We start from the raw sequence: 15,367 nt of genomic DNA, 5'->3' as shown, positions 1-15,367 counted from the left end.
GGAAATCACACTCACTTCAGTCACAGGTTGTCCTCAGGTGTATGGCTGTGTGAAGCAAAGGGAAGGGGATGAAGCTCTTGCCATCCTGAATGCTGGTGACAGAATCACAGAATAGAATCATAGAATTGTCTAGGTTGGAAGAAACCCTTGGGATCATCGAGTCCAACCATCTACCCTACTCTACAAAGTTCTCCCCTACATCATATCCCCCAACACTACATCTAAATGGCTCTTAAACACAGCCAGGGATGGTGACTCAACCACCTCCCTGGGCAGCCTATTCCAATGCCCAACCACTCTTTCTGTGAAAAATTCTTTCCTAATGTTCAGTCTAAAGAAGCATACACAACCAGGAAAGGAGGGTGACAGAAAGATGCTGCCACCAGGCATGGGCTCTCCTTTCCTCTCAGACCTCTTGAATTCCTTTTTATGTCTCTGCCACAGGCCATGGCACGTGCTGGAGGGGCTCAGCACAATGTGGAGCAGCCAAGGGCAGAAAAAGAGCTGGTATGCTGTGGTCCCAGAGTGAAGGGCTTGATACGTGGTCATTTGCTACACGGAGTGCAGTGACCCTGTTCTCCAGGACCCTGACTCCTTATTGCATGCTCTGGATCCATTGGGGGGGGGCGCGGCTCAGCTATACAGCAGCAGCCCAGACAGCCTTGCTGGAGCTCTAGCACGGAAACAATCAGCTGCCAAGCACAAAATCCAGTTCCTGAGACTGTCCAAAGGGACTGATGCAAGGGGAATGAGCCCTTATGGCCCACTGCAGGTTAGGGCTGACTTAGGGTCTCAGTGATGAGATGGCCAGAGCAGACCCTCCCCAGAGATTGAGGCAGCTGTCAGGCCTGGCTATAACTTTAAGAGGAGGCTGGCAGTGCATCAGAGAGTGTACCAGCATCCTCGGAGGTGATATGTCATGGCTCTGAACCACCTACCTTGCCACGCCAAGCAAAGGAACCCATGGAACTCACCCCAAAAGCAAAAATCATTCAGGGGTAGGGTCATGAAAGCCAAGGCTGGCCTGGAGTTGAATCTGGCAAAGGATGTGAAGGGCAACAAGAAAGATTTCTACAAGTACATAAACAAAAGGTATACCAGGGAAAATGTGGGTCTGCTGCTGAATCCCCATTCAGGGGCCCTGGTAACATAGGACATGGAAAAGGCCAAGGTATTCAATGACTTCTTCACTGCTGTCTTTACTGAGAAGACTCACCTTCAGGAATCCCAGGCACAAGAGATCAGGGGGAAAGTCTGAAGCAAGTAAGACGTACTCTTGGTAGAAGAGGATCGTGTTAGGGAAAGCTTAAGCAAACTGGAAATACAGAAAGTCCATGGGCCCTGATGGGATGCACCTGCAAGTGCTGAGGAAGCTGGCCAATGTCACTGCAAGGCCACCCTCAATATTCTTTGATTGATCCTGGCAACTGGGAGAAGTGCCTGAAGACTGGAGGAAACTAAATGTCACTCCTATCTTCAACAGCAAGAAGGAGAACCCAGAGAACCACAGGCTGGGTAGCGTCGCCCTGATCCCTGGAAAGGTGATGAAGCATTTCCAAGCGCATGAAAAACAAGAAGGTGATCTGGAGTAGTCAGCATAGATTTACAAAGGGGAAATCATATTTAAGTAACCCAATAGCCTTCTACAATGAGGAACTAGCATGATGGATGAGGGGAGAGCAGTGGATATTGTTTACTTCAATTACTAAGTTTTTGACACTGTCTCCCAAAACATCCTAACAGACAAACTGGCAAAATATGAGATAGATAAGTGAGCAGGGAGGTGGACTGAAAACTAGCTGAATGACAGGCCCAGAGAGTGCTGATCTGTGGCACAAAGTCCAGCTGGACATCAGTCACCAGTGGTGTACTCCAGGAGTCAGTCCTGGGGCCACCCAGCTACAAGGTATGTATGCAAAAAAAAAGACATGGAGATCCTGGCAGGCAAGAAACTGACCATCAGCAAGCAATGTACAGTCATGGTAAAGAAGGCCGACAGCATCGTGGGCTGCATTAGGAGGAGTGTTGCCAGCAGGCCGAGGGAGGTGATCCTTTCCCTTTATTCAGCACTGGTGAGGCCATACCTGTAGTCCAGTTCTGGGTTCCCTGGTGCAAGAGACATGCACATCCTAGACAGAGTCCATCAAAGGGCCACAAAGATGATTAAGGGACTAGAGCACCTCTCCTTTGAGGAAAGGCTGAGAGAGCTGAGACTGTTCAACCTGGAGAAGAGAAGGCTCAGAGGGGGATCTTATCAATTGTATATAAATACCTGAAGGGATAGAACAAAGAAGTAGAAGCCAGGCTCTTTCCAGTGGTGCCCAGTGCCAAGACAAGAGACAGTGGGCACAAATTGACATGCAGGCAGTTCCATCTGAACACAAGAAAATTTTTTTCACTGTGAGAGTGGCCAAACACTGGCACAGGTTGCCCAGGGAGGACGTCTCCATCCTTGGGGATATTCAAAACCCAACTGGACACTTTCCTGGGTGGCTTGCTGTAGCTGACCTTTCTTGAGAAGGCAGTTGGACCAGGTGATCTCAAGAGGTCCTTTCCCATCTTGCCATCACATCCCAGTGAGATGGCAAGAGAGGCCATCACATTGCCACCTGCCTCAGCAAACCCCTTTTTTCCCCAGTGCCAGAAAACATCTTACCTCAACGAAAGCAAAGAGGGCCTGGTCAGGCCACACTTACTGAAGTCCCATATTGCAGTAGCCCCTATCCTCAACCTCCTGGATGGGCACACCCTCCAAAACAATCTTCTGGTTCAATCAAGAGCCTCCCATAGGTTTGTGGCCACTGAATTTGCCCAGAGCACCCAGACCCTTACCCAGCTCACCCCAAACACTGTCACTGTTACAGATGGAAGAACACATGGTAGGGCCACAATCCAAGAGACCTTAGAATAACTGTGGCACCCAGGCACTTAGAGACTCTACCATCTGGCCCTAGTTATGGGATCGCAAACTTGTCTTTAACTGGCACTTGGGATCCTTGTGCTTCCCTGTGGGAAGGGAAGACCCAGATCCCATGGCAGCAACTGGCCCAAGGAGCCATCAGGGGTTGTTTCCCCTACCACAGGGCTCTGCATGGGTTGTTCTAGAGATTCCCTGCTTGTGAGAGCAGGCCAATGCCAGCATCCTGGAGTTAAGTAGTTTAGCTGGCCCTGTCCAAAGTCAGCTCCTTCACTGAAAAGGGCCATTGTGAAAAAAGCTCAAAGTGAGGGTCTGCTCCTCCTTCCCCTGAAAAGCTGCTTTTAAGCTGCACCTTTACCACCGGCTACATGGCAGCTGTGCAGCCGCTGTGTCTGTGCCCAGTCTCGTTTCTCCAGTTCTGCCCCTGACAGGACTCGCTGACTTGACCTTCAGGCTGGACCTCAGCCCTCCCCTGTCTCTGCATACATGCTGGGTCTGTGGCCCCCAGCAAGCAATGGACTGGCACTACCTCCAGACCAGAGTCTTATCCTGACTTTCTACTGAGCACCCTGCACAAAGAGGTCCCTGCTGCCCAGGAACCTGCCAGTGCCTCTGGGGTGACAGGATTTGCAAAAGGAAACAGAGTGCATGAGAAGGCAGTGGAGGGCTTGGGAAGCATCTGAGGGCCCTCCATATGGGCTCCAGCGTGAAAAGGAAAGCAAATGTAGGACACTGGGATGCCCTGCAAAGAAAATTAGGGACTCTAGGTGGCACCAGAAGGCAATCAGAGGAGTCTGAGGTGTACAGGAGGGAAATCGGAGGCCTCTCAAGGTACATCTTGTTTTGAGGGCACTAAAAGGTAAATGGAGTGATTCTTAGGGGATGAGAGGACCAAATGGAAGCCCCTGCATTGCACCAGAGAGCAAATAAAAGACCCTGGGGAGCATCAGAGGGGACATCAAAACCATTCATTCAATTCTGTGTGCATTCAGATCCCTTCCATTCCCCTCCACACAGTCTCTTTTCCCCCACATGCCACTGTGCTCCCTTCCATTCTTCTCTATTCATGCCCAGGCTCCCTCTGTTACCCTCTGTGGACCCCCAACTACTCCCCATTCCCTTTTGAGTGCTTGTAGATCCTCTGTTCTCCCCCCCCCCAGTTCCTATCCATGCATGCTCAGATCTCCTCCACTCCCCTTTGTGCACCCCCACTCCCTGCCATCCTTTCTGAGTGCCTTACATCCAAACCATGCCCCCTCTACATGCTTTCAAATTCTCTATATTCCCTTCTGAGTGCTTCTAGGTCCCCTCAGACTCATTCTCTTCACTTCCAAGTACTTTCAGATCCTCTCCATTCCTATCCAGCTGCTTTCATATCCTCTCTGTTCCCCTCATTGTTCTCTCTTGGAACCCCTCTGCTGTCCTCACACAAACTGATCCTCACCATTCCCCCCCTTGTATGCTCAAGTGTCCTCCATTTCTCTCTGTATGTATCCGTATCTCCTCCATTCTCCTCCTCGAATACTCAGTCTCCTCTGTCCCTTTCAGTGTCTGCTTAGCACTGACTTCTCCCCTTTGTGCATACTCACATCCCTCTTTTCCATGACAAGTGCCCTTAGATTCCCATTGTTGCCTTCTATACACGCTCAAATCCCACCCATCCCTTCTGTCAGTGCTCAGTTCCTATGAGTTCCACTGTCAGATCCCTTCCAGTCCCTCTGTGCACCCTCCACTCCCCTCCATTCCCTCTCCATGTACACAGGGTCAAGCTTCCTGCTTTCCCCTCTGTACACGTTCAGAACCCTCCATTCCCCTCTGTACATGCTCAGACCCCTGTTGCTGCACTCCATCTGCCCAGTTTCACTCCGTTCCTGGGCAGACACTTGCTTTCCTCTGTAGCCATCCATCCTGCATGACCAGTCTCCCAGACCCAATGCCCCAGAGACCATAGCAGTCTCAGCTGGCCTACAGAAGCCTTTTAGCCCGTGTCTTTCAGCAAGCCCATACAGCTGCCTCCTTGCAGATCAGGACTGTGGCCCACTGGGGAATAGAGACTTCTCCTGCTCCCCCCCAGACGGAGATCACCTCTGCCACAACCCTCTGCCTGCTGTCATCCAGTCCAGAAAACACCAGCTGCTCCAAATACTGTCCCGCAACAGTCTCTCTGGGAGTCTCAGGGCTGCTTTGACTTCCCCACGAAGAGCTAGGCTGGGCTTGTCAAAAGCTCATTAAACAAGAAACAATTGACGTGGCAGCACCCTGCTGTAATGGTGGGAGGCGGGGACATCCCCAGTGTTTGCTCACCACAGTGGTTGGTGACTGGCATTCAAGTGCTTATTTACTGAGCTGCTCTTCAAAGCTCCCAAATATGCTGTTCCCAGGGGAAATTCCACCCAAGGAGTTAAGCACTCAGAGAAGAGACCATTCCAAGGACTTCTGCTGGCACACGGGTTATTTTCTTTGCAGCTCTATGCACCTAGAACCACAGGCACCTTCATCTCAGTTTGTGTTTTCTAAGGGCACAAAGGAAACCCAGCCTGATTCCCTCCTCCAGAAGAAAGAAAGCCAAGAAGGGGGTAGGACCCACTCACCCCACCCACTGCAGAGGGCACTACAAATGCCTCTATGAGACCTGCCGCTCCACAGCTTTGCGCTCCAGTGGGCATTACTGCTTGGACGTCATGGGTGAGTACCGAGCTGGGAAGTGGGGTGCTCCTTGCTGGCAATGGGAAAAGCGCAGGTAGGGCAGCCCAGCAATAGGGAGAGGCTCTGTGCACTGGTCCTTGCACACTGATGGGGAGCAGTGGCACCAGTGGCTTCCGAGAGCAGGCTCACCTGCCACCCCTTCAAACACCAGCAGCTTGTGCCCTTCCTTCTGGCTCACCCCAGCCAGTCCCCTGCTTCAGCGGGCAGGAATAAAACTTGGCTCAGTCAGTTGTAGGGTACTCTGCTCCACCCAAAGCTATCATCTCATGCATGACTTTTCAGGAGCTGGTCAAGGGGAAAAGGCAAGGTTGTCTACCCCTTGGGCAAAAGAGCTGAGGCTTTTTGGCAAGCTTTCCAGCTTGCATGGACCAGTCTGATGCCGCCCAGCATGCTTGGTGCACTCCTGTATCTCACATGGTTGTGTTACAGTATGCAGTGTTGGAGCCATTGGATTTCATGCCTCTCGGGATGGAGGGTCGCATCTCATCTTTTCTGCATCTTTTCCCTTTCTAGCAGCCCAGTGCCTTCTACTCCTGGCTTGCACACTGGTCTTGGCTGCCCCAGGCCACTCCCTAAACATCTTCAAGAAATCTCCCTCCAACACTTCAACAAGTGCTCTGAAGAAAACCAGTACGTAGCATCCCGTGGGCATCGCTGTGCTCTCAGCAACCCCTTTCAGTTCCTTGGTCTGGGTCAGCCCTAGCTGGTGAACAGCCCTAGCTCATGCTCTGGGCCAGTGGAGGCTTGGTAAAATGATACTTGGAAGAGGGTGTGTTATTGATGCCTTAGATCCAAAACACACCTCTATAGTGTATATAGGCAGGCAGGCTGGAGAGAAGTGGCATCAAACCCAGGCTTTGGCCAGCTGGGGAGAGGAGCTCTGCCCATCCATTAGAATGACCTTAACTGCAGTGGGAGGTCCTGCAGTAAGCAAGCTGAAAGCATGGGGAGACCACACCTGCCAGCACAGGTGGGATCCAGTGTTGCGTGCTCATGTACCACCACAGGTAGGGAAGTGCTCTACACCCTCCCTAGCCCTGGCCCTGCTCCAGGATGGAGGATGGTGGATGTGAGGCAGTGTACCCTATGCAGGCTGTAGTGCTCTATGTGTGCATGTGTGTGTGTCCATGTGTGCACTGTGCAGGCTGGTAAGGGTGTCTGTGTGCTTGAAGGGGTCATTTTTCTCCTGTTCCCTCAGTCACAGGCAGAGGCAAGCTCCTCTTCACCTTCCTCCCCAGCAAGATCCTGGTTTAGTGACACAACCCCTTTTTCAGTAGACCCAAAGGAGCCCACTAGTGTCCATATCTGTCTCCTGGCCTGATACCAGCATAGCCCATTGGGTCTGGGGCCTTTCACTGGGGCTGCCTCCTGTTAAGTGTCCCATATGGAAGAGTTGCAGAGGGCTGAGGCCAACCCACTCTCACCTCCAGCCAAGCACATTGACCTCTATGGGCTGGGACAGCTGATTATCCCGCAGGTACTCTGCCCAGACATCCCTCTGTCCTGCCACAGGGTGAAACATGGTCTTGTCCTGTTGCAGAAGCTTTTGTTAAATCACTCTCTCTCCTGCCCCAGGTTGGCCCAAGGACTGCAGCGAGATCCCCACTGGCAGCCCCAGCGGCGTCTACATTATCCAGCCCACAGGACTGCACCCCATCATGGTGTACTGCGAAATGAATGTGACAGACGGGGGCTGGACGGTCATCCAGAGGAACCGGCAGAGCACGGAGGTCACCTGGGCTGAGTCCTGGAGCACCTACAAGTACGGCTTTGGGAACGTGCACACCGAGTACTGGCTGGGCACTGAGTACATCCATCAGATCTCCAGGCAGAAGGTCTACCAGGTCAGGTTTGTCATCTGGGATGCCACAGACGACATCAAGTTTGCAGACTACAACCTCTTCAGTGTGGAAGATGAGTCCCATGGCTACCGGCTGAGGCTGGGAATGTATTCGGGGACAGCGGAGGATGCCATGGACTCAGACAATCCCAGGAATGTGCACAACAACATGAAGTTCTCCACAAAGGATTGGGATCAGGACACTTACAGAGGGAACTGTGCCTCCCGCTCTGGCGGCGGGTGGTGGTACTCAGCGTGTTATTCTGTACAACTGAACGTGAAGGGGGCCATAACGTGGGGCAGCCTGTGCAACAGGAACTGCAAAGCTTCTGCCATCCTCATCAAACCAGCTCCATACCACTAGTACTCTTTTCCCCTCCCATCTGCACTGGGCCAGGCCTGTTTTGCTGGCTGGGGGGACTAGGGGTGAATAGGATTGTTCCTGTCTATCAAAAGCTGTTTTCTTCTCCTCTTTTCTTGAAAAGTAGCAAAGCTCCCTGCTTTGTCTCCAGCCTTTCATCTGTGGTGGGTTTTTAGGGATCATTATTAGAAAAAGTCTTTATAAAATGCAGTGGTTTCCAAACATGTTCCTTACAGTGAGAAAACTGTGCTGAGAAACTTAAAACCCTCTTAATCCAGCAAGGTCTTATTTTCTTTCTGCTTTGTGGGATAGATAGCTTCAGCAGAAAAAAATCAGTCATCACTAGATAACCTGATCTAAGCTGCTGCTCTGAGCCCAGGCAGACTATGTACACATTGTATTCCTGCTGTAAGCTGTCTTCATCCTGAGAATAAAATTGCTTTCAGAACCTGCACAGACATGTGCAAATGTCCTTCATTTGTTTGCGAACTTCTCACAACTGCTGACAGTTTCTTGCCAGCAGCAGACCTGAGGCTCCTGGTACAGTAAGAAAAGACTTTCAAAGCAAAAATTTTTCATAAGACTGAAATGAGGAATTAAAGACAAACCTTTCACTTAAAGAAGAGAGTTGGGTTTTAAGGTGGGGATCTTTGAAAAATAGAATGCGGTATCACATGGCCAAGAGCAAGGACTGAGGGCAGGGGAGAAGCATCAGCTCAGTTCAGCTCTACCAGTCATGACCTGGAGCTAACCAGAGACAGCAGGCCAGGCCAGGATCATCCTGCCTTGTTAACCTTGTCAATGCTGGCCCAGGCCTTGGGAGGTAACTAGAAGAATGGAAGAAAACACAACAGCACTGTATAGCCACATAGTAGTACATGGTTGGGATATCCGGGGCAGGTTTAAGAGCTGAGGCAACCTGACATGTCAAGGACCCCAGAATTTTAAGAGGCCTGGATTAGCTTCGGTCCATATCAGCTTCCTCCAGTGTGGTGATATCTCTGTGCACTGGATAGCTCAACAGTGGACATGGTACCTGTGATGTGATCTCCCAGTCCTGGGCAGAAGGGAGTGATGTCTTACTGGCTGCACTCTTGCTAGTACAGCACAAGATGCAGTTCACCCTCAACACTGCAAGGCTGCATTGCTGACTCCTGGGCAAATTGCTGTTTACCAGGATCCCCAAGCCCTTTTCACAGAATAACAGAATGGTGGGGGTTGGAAGGGACCTCTGGAGATCATCTAGTCCACCCCCCCGCCAAAGCAGTGTCACCTAGAGTAGGTCGCACAGGAATGCATCCAGGCGGGTTTTGAATACCTCCAGAGAAGGATACTCCACAACCTCTCTGGACAGCCTGTTCCAGTGCTCTGCCACCCTCAAAGGAAAGAAGTTTTTTCTCATGTTCAGATGGAATTTCCTGTGTTCCAATTCATGCCTGTTGCCCTTTGTCCTGTTGCTGGGCACCACTGGAAAGTGTCTGGCCCCATCCTCTTGACACCTGCCCTTTAGATATTGATAAGCATTGATGACATCCCCTGTCAGTCTTCTCTTCTCCAGGCTAAACAGACCCAGGTGTCTCAGCCTTTCCTCATAAGAGAAATGCTCCAGTTCCTTGATCACCTTTGTAGCCCTCTGCTGGACTCTTTCCAGCAGTTCCCTGTGTTTCTTGACCTGGGGACCCCAGAACTGGACACAGTACTCCAGATGTGGCCTCACCAGGGCAGAACAGAGCGGGAGGACAACCTCGCTCAACCTGCTGGCCATGGTCTTTTTAAATACACCCCAGGATAGCATAGGCCCTCTTGGCCACAAGGGAACATTGTTGGCTCTTGGTCAACTTGTTGCCCACGAGGACTCCCAGGTCCCTCTCTGCAGGGAGACTTCCGTCAAGTCTCTCCACTCCAGTTAAGTTGTACATCCAGGCTGGAGTGCAAATAACTTTTTAAACCAGTGGACATATCTCTCAGTCCAGAAATGCAACTCTCAAGTCAGATCAAACTGGGAAGCCTTTCTCAATCAGCAGCACCCTCATATATTCATCTCCCCATGCATCAGGGCTGCAGGCTCATCAATGCCTCCAGGGCAGCCAAAGTTGCCCGTGCAGCCTCTTCAGGAACACGGCACTGCCATAGGTCTGCAAGGTGCCCTGGGACTTCATTCACAGATCTTGGCCTGGGACTCCCAAGTTGTTCAGGATTCACAGCCACAAGCCTTCCTCGAGCTCAGCTTTTCTTCCAAAGACAGAGGAGAGGAACCGCGGCTTCTTTCAATCCCCAAGTTCAATCGTCCCTCCATCACAAAGGAGATCCATAGCCACATTCCCCTCTGCAGCAGAGTATGATGGGACTGACTTACCCACATCTCTCACGCCCTCAAGGAAGCCTACCCCCTCTCCACATGCCAATCTGTGGTGATTTCTTCCCTTTCACAGCGTAGAGCAACCACCCAGCCATGGACAGGGGCAAAATATGAGCAAAGGTTTTACAAGATACTGGGCTTTGCTGGGCCTGCTGGTTAATCATATCCTTACAGCCACGGTTCAGTGCACAGTGGCTGGGACAAGCCATTGGAAGCGATATTGCGTTCAGAGACCTGAGAACCTAACCACAGACAGAATTAGGTACTCAGCTGTCTACAACAACTGTACCAAAGAGAGAAAAGCTCGTGTTACAGGCTGATGCTGGGGACAGTCAGCAGCAGCGAGCATGGGTGTTAGGCCTTTCACTATGGAACATTGAAATATTTCAGAAAAAAAAAAATAAAGAAGAAGTAAAATCAGCATACCACACTAGCTCTGCACCAGCTCAGCTTGGGCGCAGAATCAGCTCCACAACTGACCTGGCCCAGCACTGCCTGAGCAAATCATCTTGAAACCAGCAGCCACCACATCAGCCCTGGGACGTGTGAGGTCTGCATGCCCCAGGGAGGTCTGACATCCCTTGGGTAGGTGTGTCTCCTTGCCCAAGAAAGGACCTGCATAACGCACCTACTTTCCCCCCAGGTCCACCACCCTGGGGTCTGGACAGAGTGATCCCCCAACACTTATGTGCAGTGTCGCGGTGGCAGGTAGACACAAGGCAGCGCAGTCTGGCTCCAGGGTTTATTGCAGCTGATATCTCCCTCCATGGGTAGCAGAGCTGTGGGGCGTATGGGGCCCAGAGAGGGATCAGGGCCTGAGCAAAGCAGGGCTACACCGACTGCACAGGGAAGGGAACTTGCACTGTCTCCCCCTCCCCAGGACAGGAGTGGGCGCACCCACCCCAAACCAGTGCCTGTGTCCCAGTGCTGGCCAGCACCACAGCACTGGGTGAAGCTGCCAACATGCCTGGGGCTTGGGGCGATTGCTCCTCAGCCGCAGAGCTGATGTGTTTCAGCTGGTGGCGGTGAGGGAGCTGTGGGCAGCGCAGAACGTGCACCAGGGCTGGCCCAGGGCTGTTGGCAGGCACGGGAACGGGGCACTGAGCTGGGGAGGGTGGCACTCCCACAGACTCCTGGGAGGCTGGGAGATGCAGCACGGTCAGCACACGTCTGTGGGTTTGACCAGGATGAGGGAGGATGTGCAGTCACCTTTATCGCAGAATCCTGGCCAAAGGATGGTTTTTTTGGCATTGAGCAGCACGTTCTGGCACCTGTCGTACCACCAGCCCCCGTAGCTGTTGGCGCAGTTCCCACTGTACTGGTCCTGGTCCCTGTCGGTCGTGCTGAACTTCATGTTGTCATGTATGCCCCCCTTCTTGGGGTGGTAGCTGGTCAGGTAGTCATCCCCATCACCAGAAAACCGACCCAGCCTCAGTGGGTACCCACTGGCCTCACTCTCCACCCTGAAGATGTCATATTCGGCATAATGGGTGACGTTGGCTTTATCCCGCACAACGAAGCGGACCTTGTAGGTGCCCTGCTGCGTCAGCAGGTGCAGGTACTCAGTGCCCAGCCAGTGATCGCCCTGCACGTTCCCGAAGCCGTACTTGTAGGTGGTCCAGGACTCCTTCCATGTGATTTCAGTCGTGTAACTGTTTCTCTGGACAACAGTCCAGCCCTTGCCTTCGGTGTCCATGTCACACCACACCACCCGTGGGGGTGACCCTGCCGGCTGGATGACATACACCCCACTGGGGCTGGTCTTGCGGAGATGGCTGCAGTCTGCAGGGAACCCTGTGACAGTAGCAGCAGCAAACACAGGGTGGGGTGGGAGAGAAAAGGGTCATACAAGTCTGTCAGGACAATAAGGAGTTCCTGTAGGGGAGTGAGGGCTGACAACAAAAAGGGCTGGGTTTATCTGTGGTCTACTTCACAGCGTAGAGTAGCTCATCCACAGTGCAACCAAAGGTCTCTAAGACAGTGGCCCTGATAAGAGGCCTAGGAGCTATTTCTCATGACTTCCTATTTCATTTGGAGTCTTCTAATGTGTCTGGCCAAGAAAAGAGGGGGAAAAAAAATCTTCCAAATGCTAGTGATGTCCTCTATGGAACATTGAAATATTTCAGAAAAAAAAAAAAAAAAAAGAAGCAAAATCAGCAAAAATCGCCTGCATACCACACTAGCTCTGCACCAGCTCAGCCTGGGCGCAGAATCAGCTCCACAACTGACCTGGCCCAGCACTGCCTGAGCAAATCATCTTGAAATCAGCAGCCACCACATCAGTGCTGGGAGGTATGAGGTCTGCATGCCCCAGGGAGGTCTGACATCCCTTGGGTAGGTGTGTCTCCTTGCCCAAGAGAGGACCTGCATAATGCCTAGGAGCTATTTCTCATGACTTCCTATTTCATTTGGAGTCTTCTAATGCGTCTGGCCAAGAAAATTGATATATTAAGCTGCAGCTTTTGCAAGGATCTGAACTGTTCAAAATGCTCCACTGGGTGAGGATATGTAATGAAAACTTATGTTTTCCCTAGGGATCACGGTATTGCAAAAGAAGGCTAAGTTCTACCTTGATTTCATAGGGATCTCAGCTTGTTGCAGTTTATCTTTTAGCAGAACTGATCTGTTGTGACTTACTTGCCAAACTCATTTGCTGTCTAATTTGTTTTTCTTGTTTTGTGTCTGATAAGGGACAATTTTTTGTGGGTAATCCCGATTCAGCCCATGAAATCTTGCTTTTCTCTGGTGCACAGGACATGTGGGGAGTGTCACCCTCCCTTGCAGGGAGGAAGGGAATACTCCTTAAGAGCTTAAAACAATAGCTTAAAAAAAACCAAAATGCTGGGAGGATCTCTCCTCAAACTGAAGTGTAAAAAGGCACAAGCACTACAAAGCAATGGAGCCACCAAGGGGATAAGTATGGCTTGACATGTGTCAGATGGCTTACCTTACAAGACACGGCCCAGGGGTTTTTGTGTAAGAGTTCTTATATTGTGCATCAGCCTGGGTGCATGCTGGCCTTCCTAGTATTTAGTAGATCTGAGAGTCAGTGCTGAGCTAGGGGGACACTTTCCTGCTCTGCACCTCGGTGCCCAGCCAGTGCCCCCACCCACTCCATACTCACCACTCCGGGAGCTGGCAGTGGGTACTGCTGGGCCAGCACTTGCACAGAGGAGAAGCATCGCCACCACTGTGGGTAGGACGATAAGGTTCCCACGGATCCAACTTGCCCCAGCCTGGAGCCCTGAGGAGAAAAGTGCCCATCCAGTCAGGATCCCTGGGCAGCCCCCTCTGCCCCTGCCAATGGCCCCTGGGAAGCCCGGACCAGGGGAGGTAGAGCCATGGGGCACAGGCAGAAGCAGGGGGCTCCCGGGGTGGTGGGAGCCGCAGCTTCAGTGCAGGCTCTGCCCCTGCAGGGGTGAAGCAAGGTGAGAAATGGCTTCGTCACCCTCCTGATCAGCCTCTCCCCTGCACCAGACAGCAACCTGCCGACCTTCTCAGAAACTACAGCCCAAGAGTAGCTAAGAGAGGACAATGACACAGCTAGATCTGGGAAGAGTAGTTTGCCGGGAGGAGGGATAACAAGAAACGGTTCTTTTTTGGAGTAGTCATGCTTAAGCCTTTTATATGAGCCACTCCAGTCCAACGACAGCTAGTGGGAAACCAGATCCAAAGGATGGGTCCTATTGCACAGATACCAGGTCCCAAGCAAACAGGAGGAAGTCTCCTGGGCCCACACAGTGACACAAGCCCAAACCCTCTGTGCTGGCTACCAGCACACTCTACACCCTGCACTAGCTTAATTACTGGGGAGATGCCATCACGAAATCTAGGTCTCCACATTAACCTACGTTGACAGGACATGGGAATACAGGGCACAGGTAGCCTGGGGAAAGTGTAGGCTGGCACCAAGCATGTGTGTCATTTGGTTCTTTGGTCTTGCACCCCCTTCTGCTACTGGAGTGCCTGGCTTTGCAGGCAAGATCACAGCTATTGCCCTGCTTATCATCTTATGCCTCTGTATACTCACCCCAGTCAGGTCTTGTTTGAGCCCAGCACCACACGTGAATGCAGTGTGCTGCTGGGAAGATAACTCACCCATCACAACAGCACAGCTGAGCAGAGAGCAGGAACCCAATGGTGCACCCTCCCATGCCGAGCTTTCCATGCTGACTTTATAGGCACTGCACACACCCACTTGTGTTCATGCTTGCTATTTGCAGAGGCACAAGGAGGCACTTGCAGATTGTGACTTGAGCAGTTTTCAGATCCCATGACAGCACAACGAAACCCCCTGAGGGGAAGGAGGCATGCACTTCCAGCCAGAGAAGTACAAAATAATCCCCTCCATGATGAGGGATTTCAATTATTGCCTCTCCCAGCTACACAAACACTACATATGAATTGCTCACTTGGAGCAAATTCTGGAGAGCCATGACCCAACTGAAGTGGAGAGACCCAGCTTTTTAAGGACATACGCACAGAAACTAGCAAAGGAAGAGAGATTAGGCCTCCTATTTGCCCAGTCTCAAGGTGACCTTGGAAAGATGAGGACAGGTCCTCAAGAGACATGCCTACTTTCTAACTCTCTGCTGGCAGGTTTCAGGATCAATGAGTTAAGTCATTCCCAATCCCTGTCTTTGGCCTCGTGAGACCCTGCAGATTCCCCCCCATCCCCAGCAATGTCAACCCAGGGTTGTTTTCTCTACAGGAGCAAAATGCTCTCAGGACAGATTGTTTGGGAGGGCAGTTCTTTGTGCCAGAAGGTGCAGACAGCTCCATTATTTTATCAAGTCAATTTTAAGAGGATAAAGATGTGGCCCTTATACTTTCTTCTCCTTTGTTTTTTTTCAGATTCACGAGATGTGTTTTTCATGGCACAGTTTTAAACCTGGTGTTCACAACAAGCCAGTGTCAAGCTGAGGCTCTCATCAAACTCTCCGTACTGCAGGAGCCCGCATCAAGCAGTGCATTGGACAGTGGCATCCAGACCTCTCTGAAGTAAGGGATCCCTGGACCAACTTCCATCTGAACCCTTAGATCTCACCCCTGGTTGCTTGGTTTGAGGTTGGGAACCCTTGTCCACAGCCTGATTTAGTTTGGGAGAATCATAAAAGCAGCAGTCACAAGTCTGTGGAGAGAAAAGGGCCCAAGCTGCCCTGGGAAGAAGGACCCCAGGCAGAG

General features: G+C 51.6%; 2 protein-coding genes across 2 annotated transcripts in view; one reads left to right on the top strand and one right to left on the bottom strand.

Annotated features, from left to right (window-relative positions):
* Positions 1 to 7,827, top strand: part of LOC104289887 — an 18,922-nt gene extending 11,095 nt beyond the window's left edge. Inside the window, exons 6-7 of the mRNA XM_009888902.1 lie at positions 5,472 to 5,602; positions 7,199 to 7,827. Coding sequence (XP_009887204.1) covers positions 5,472 to 5,602; positions 7,199 to 7,827 — 760 coding nt within the window. The remainder of the gene's footprint in view (positions 1 to 5,471; positions 5,603 to 7,198) is intronic.
* Positions 7,828 to 11,173: 3,346 nt separating this feature from the next.
* Positions 11,174 to 14,391, bottom strand: LOC104289886 (fibrinogen-like protein 1). Its single transcript, XM_009888901.1, is given in 3 exon segments — positions 11,174 to 11,395; positions 11,397 to 11,977; positions 14,382 to 14,391. Coding segments are annotated over 3 exon segments (813 nt in total).
* Positions 14,392 to 15,367: the final 976 nt, after the last annotated feature.

Source organism: Charadrius vociferus, unplaced genomic scaffold (assembly GCF_000708025.1).
Source record: "Charadrius vociferus isolate BGI_N301 unplaced genomic scaffold, ASM70802v2 scaffold636, whole genome shotgun sequence".
In the NCBI taxonomy this organism is placed as follows: Eukaryota; Metazoa; Chordata; class Aves; order Charadriiformes; family Charadriidae; genus Charadrius; species Charadrius vociferus.
The sequence above is the reverse complement of the archived record's forward strand: the minus strand, read 5'-3'. Positions and strand labels throughout refer to the sequence as shown.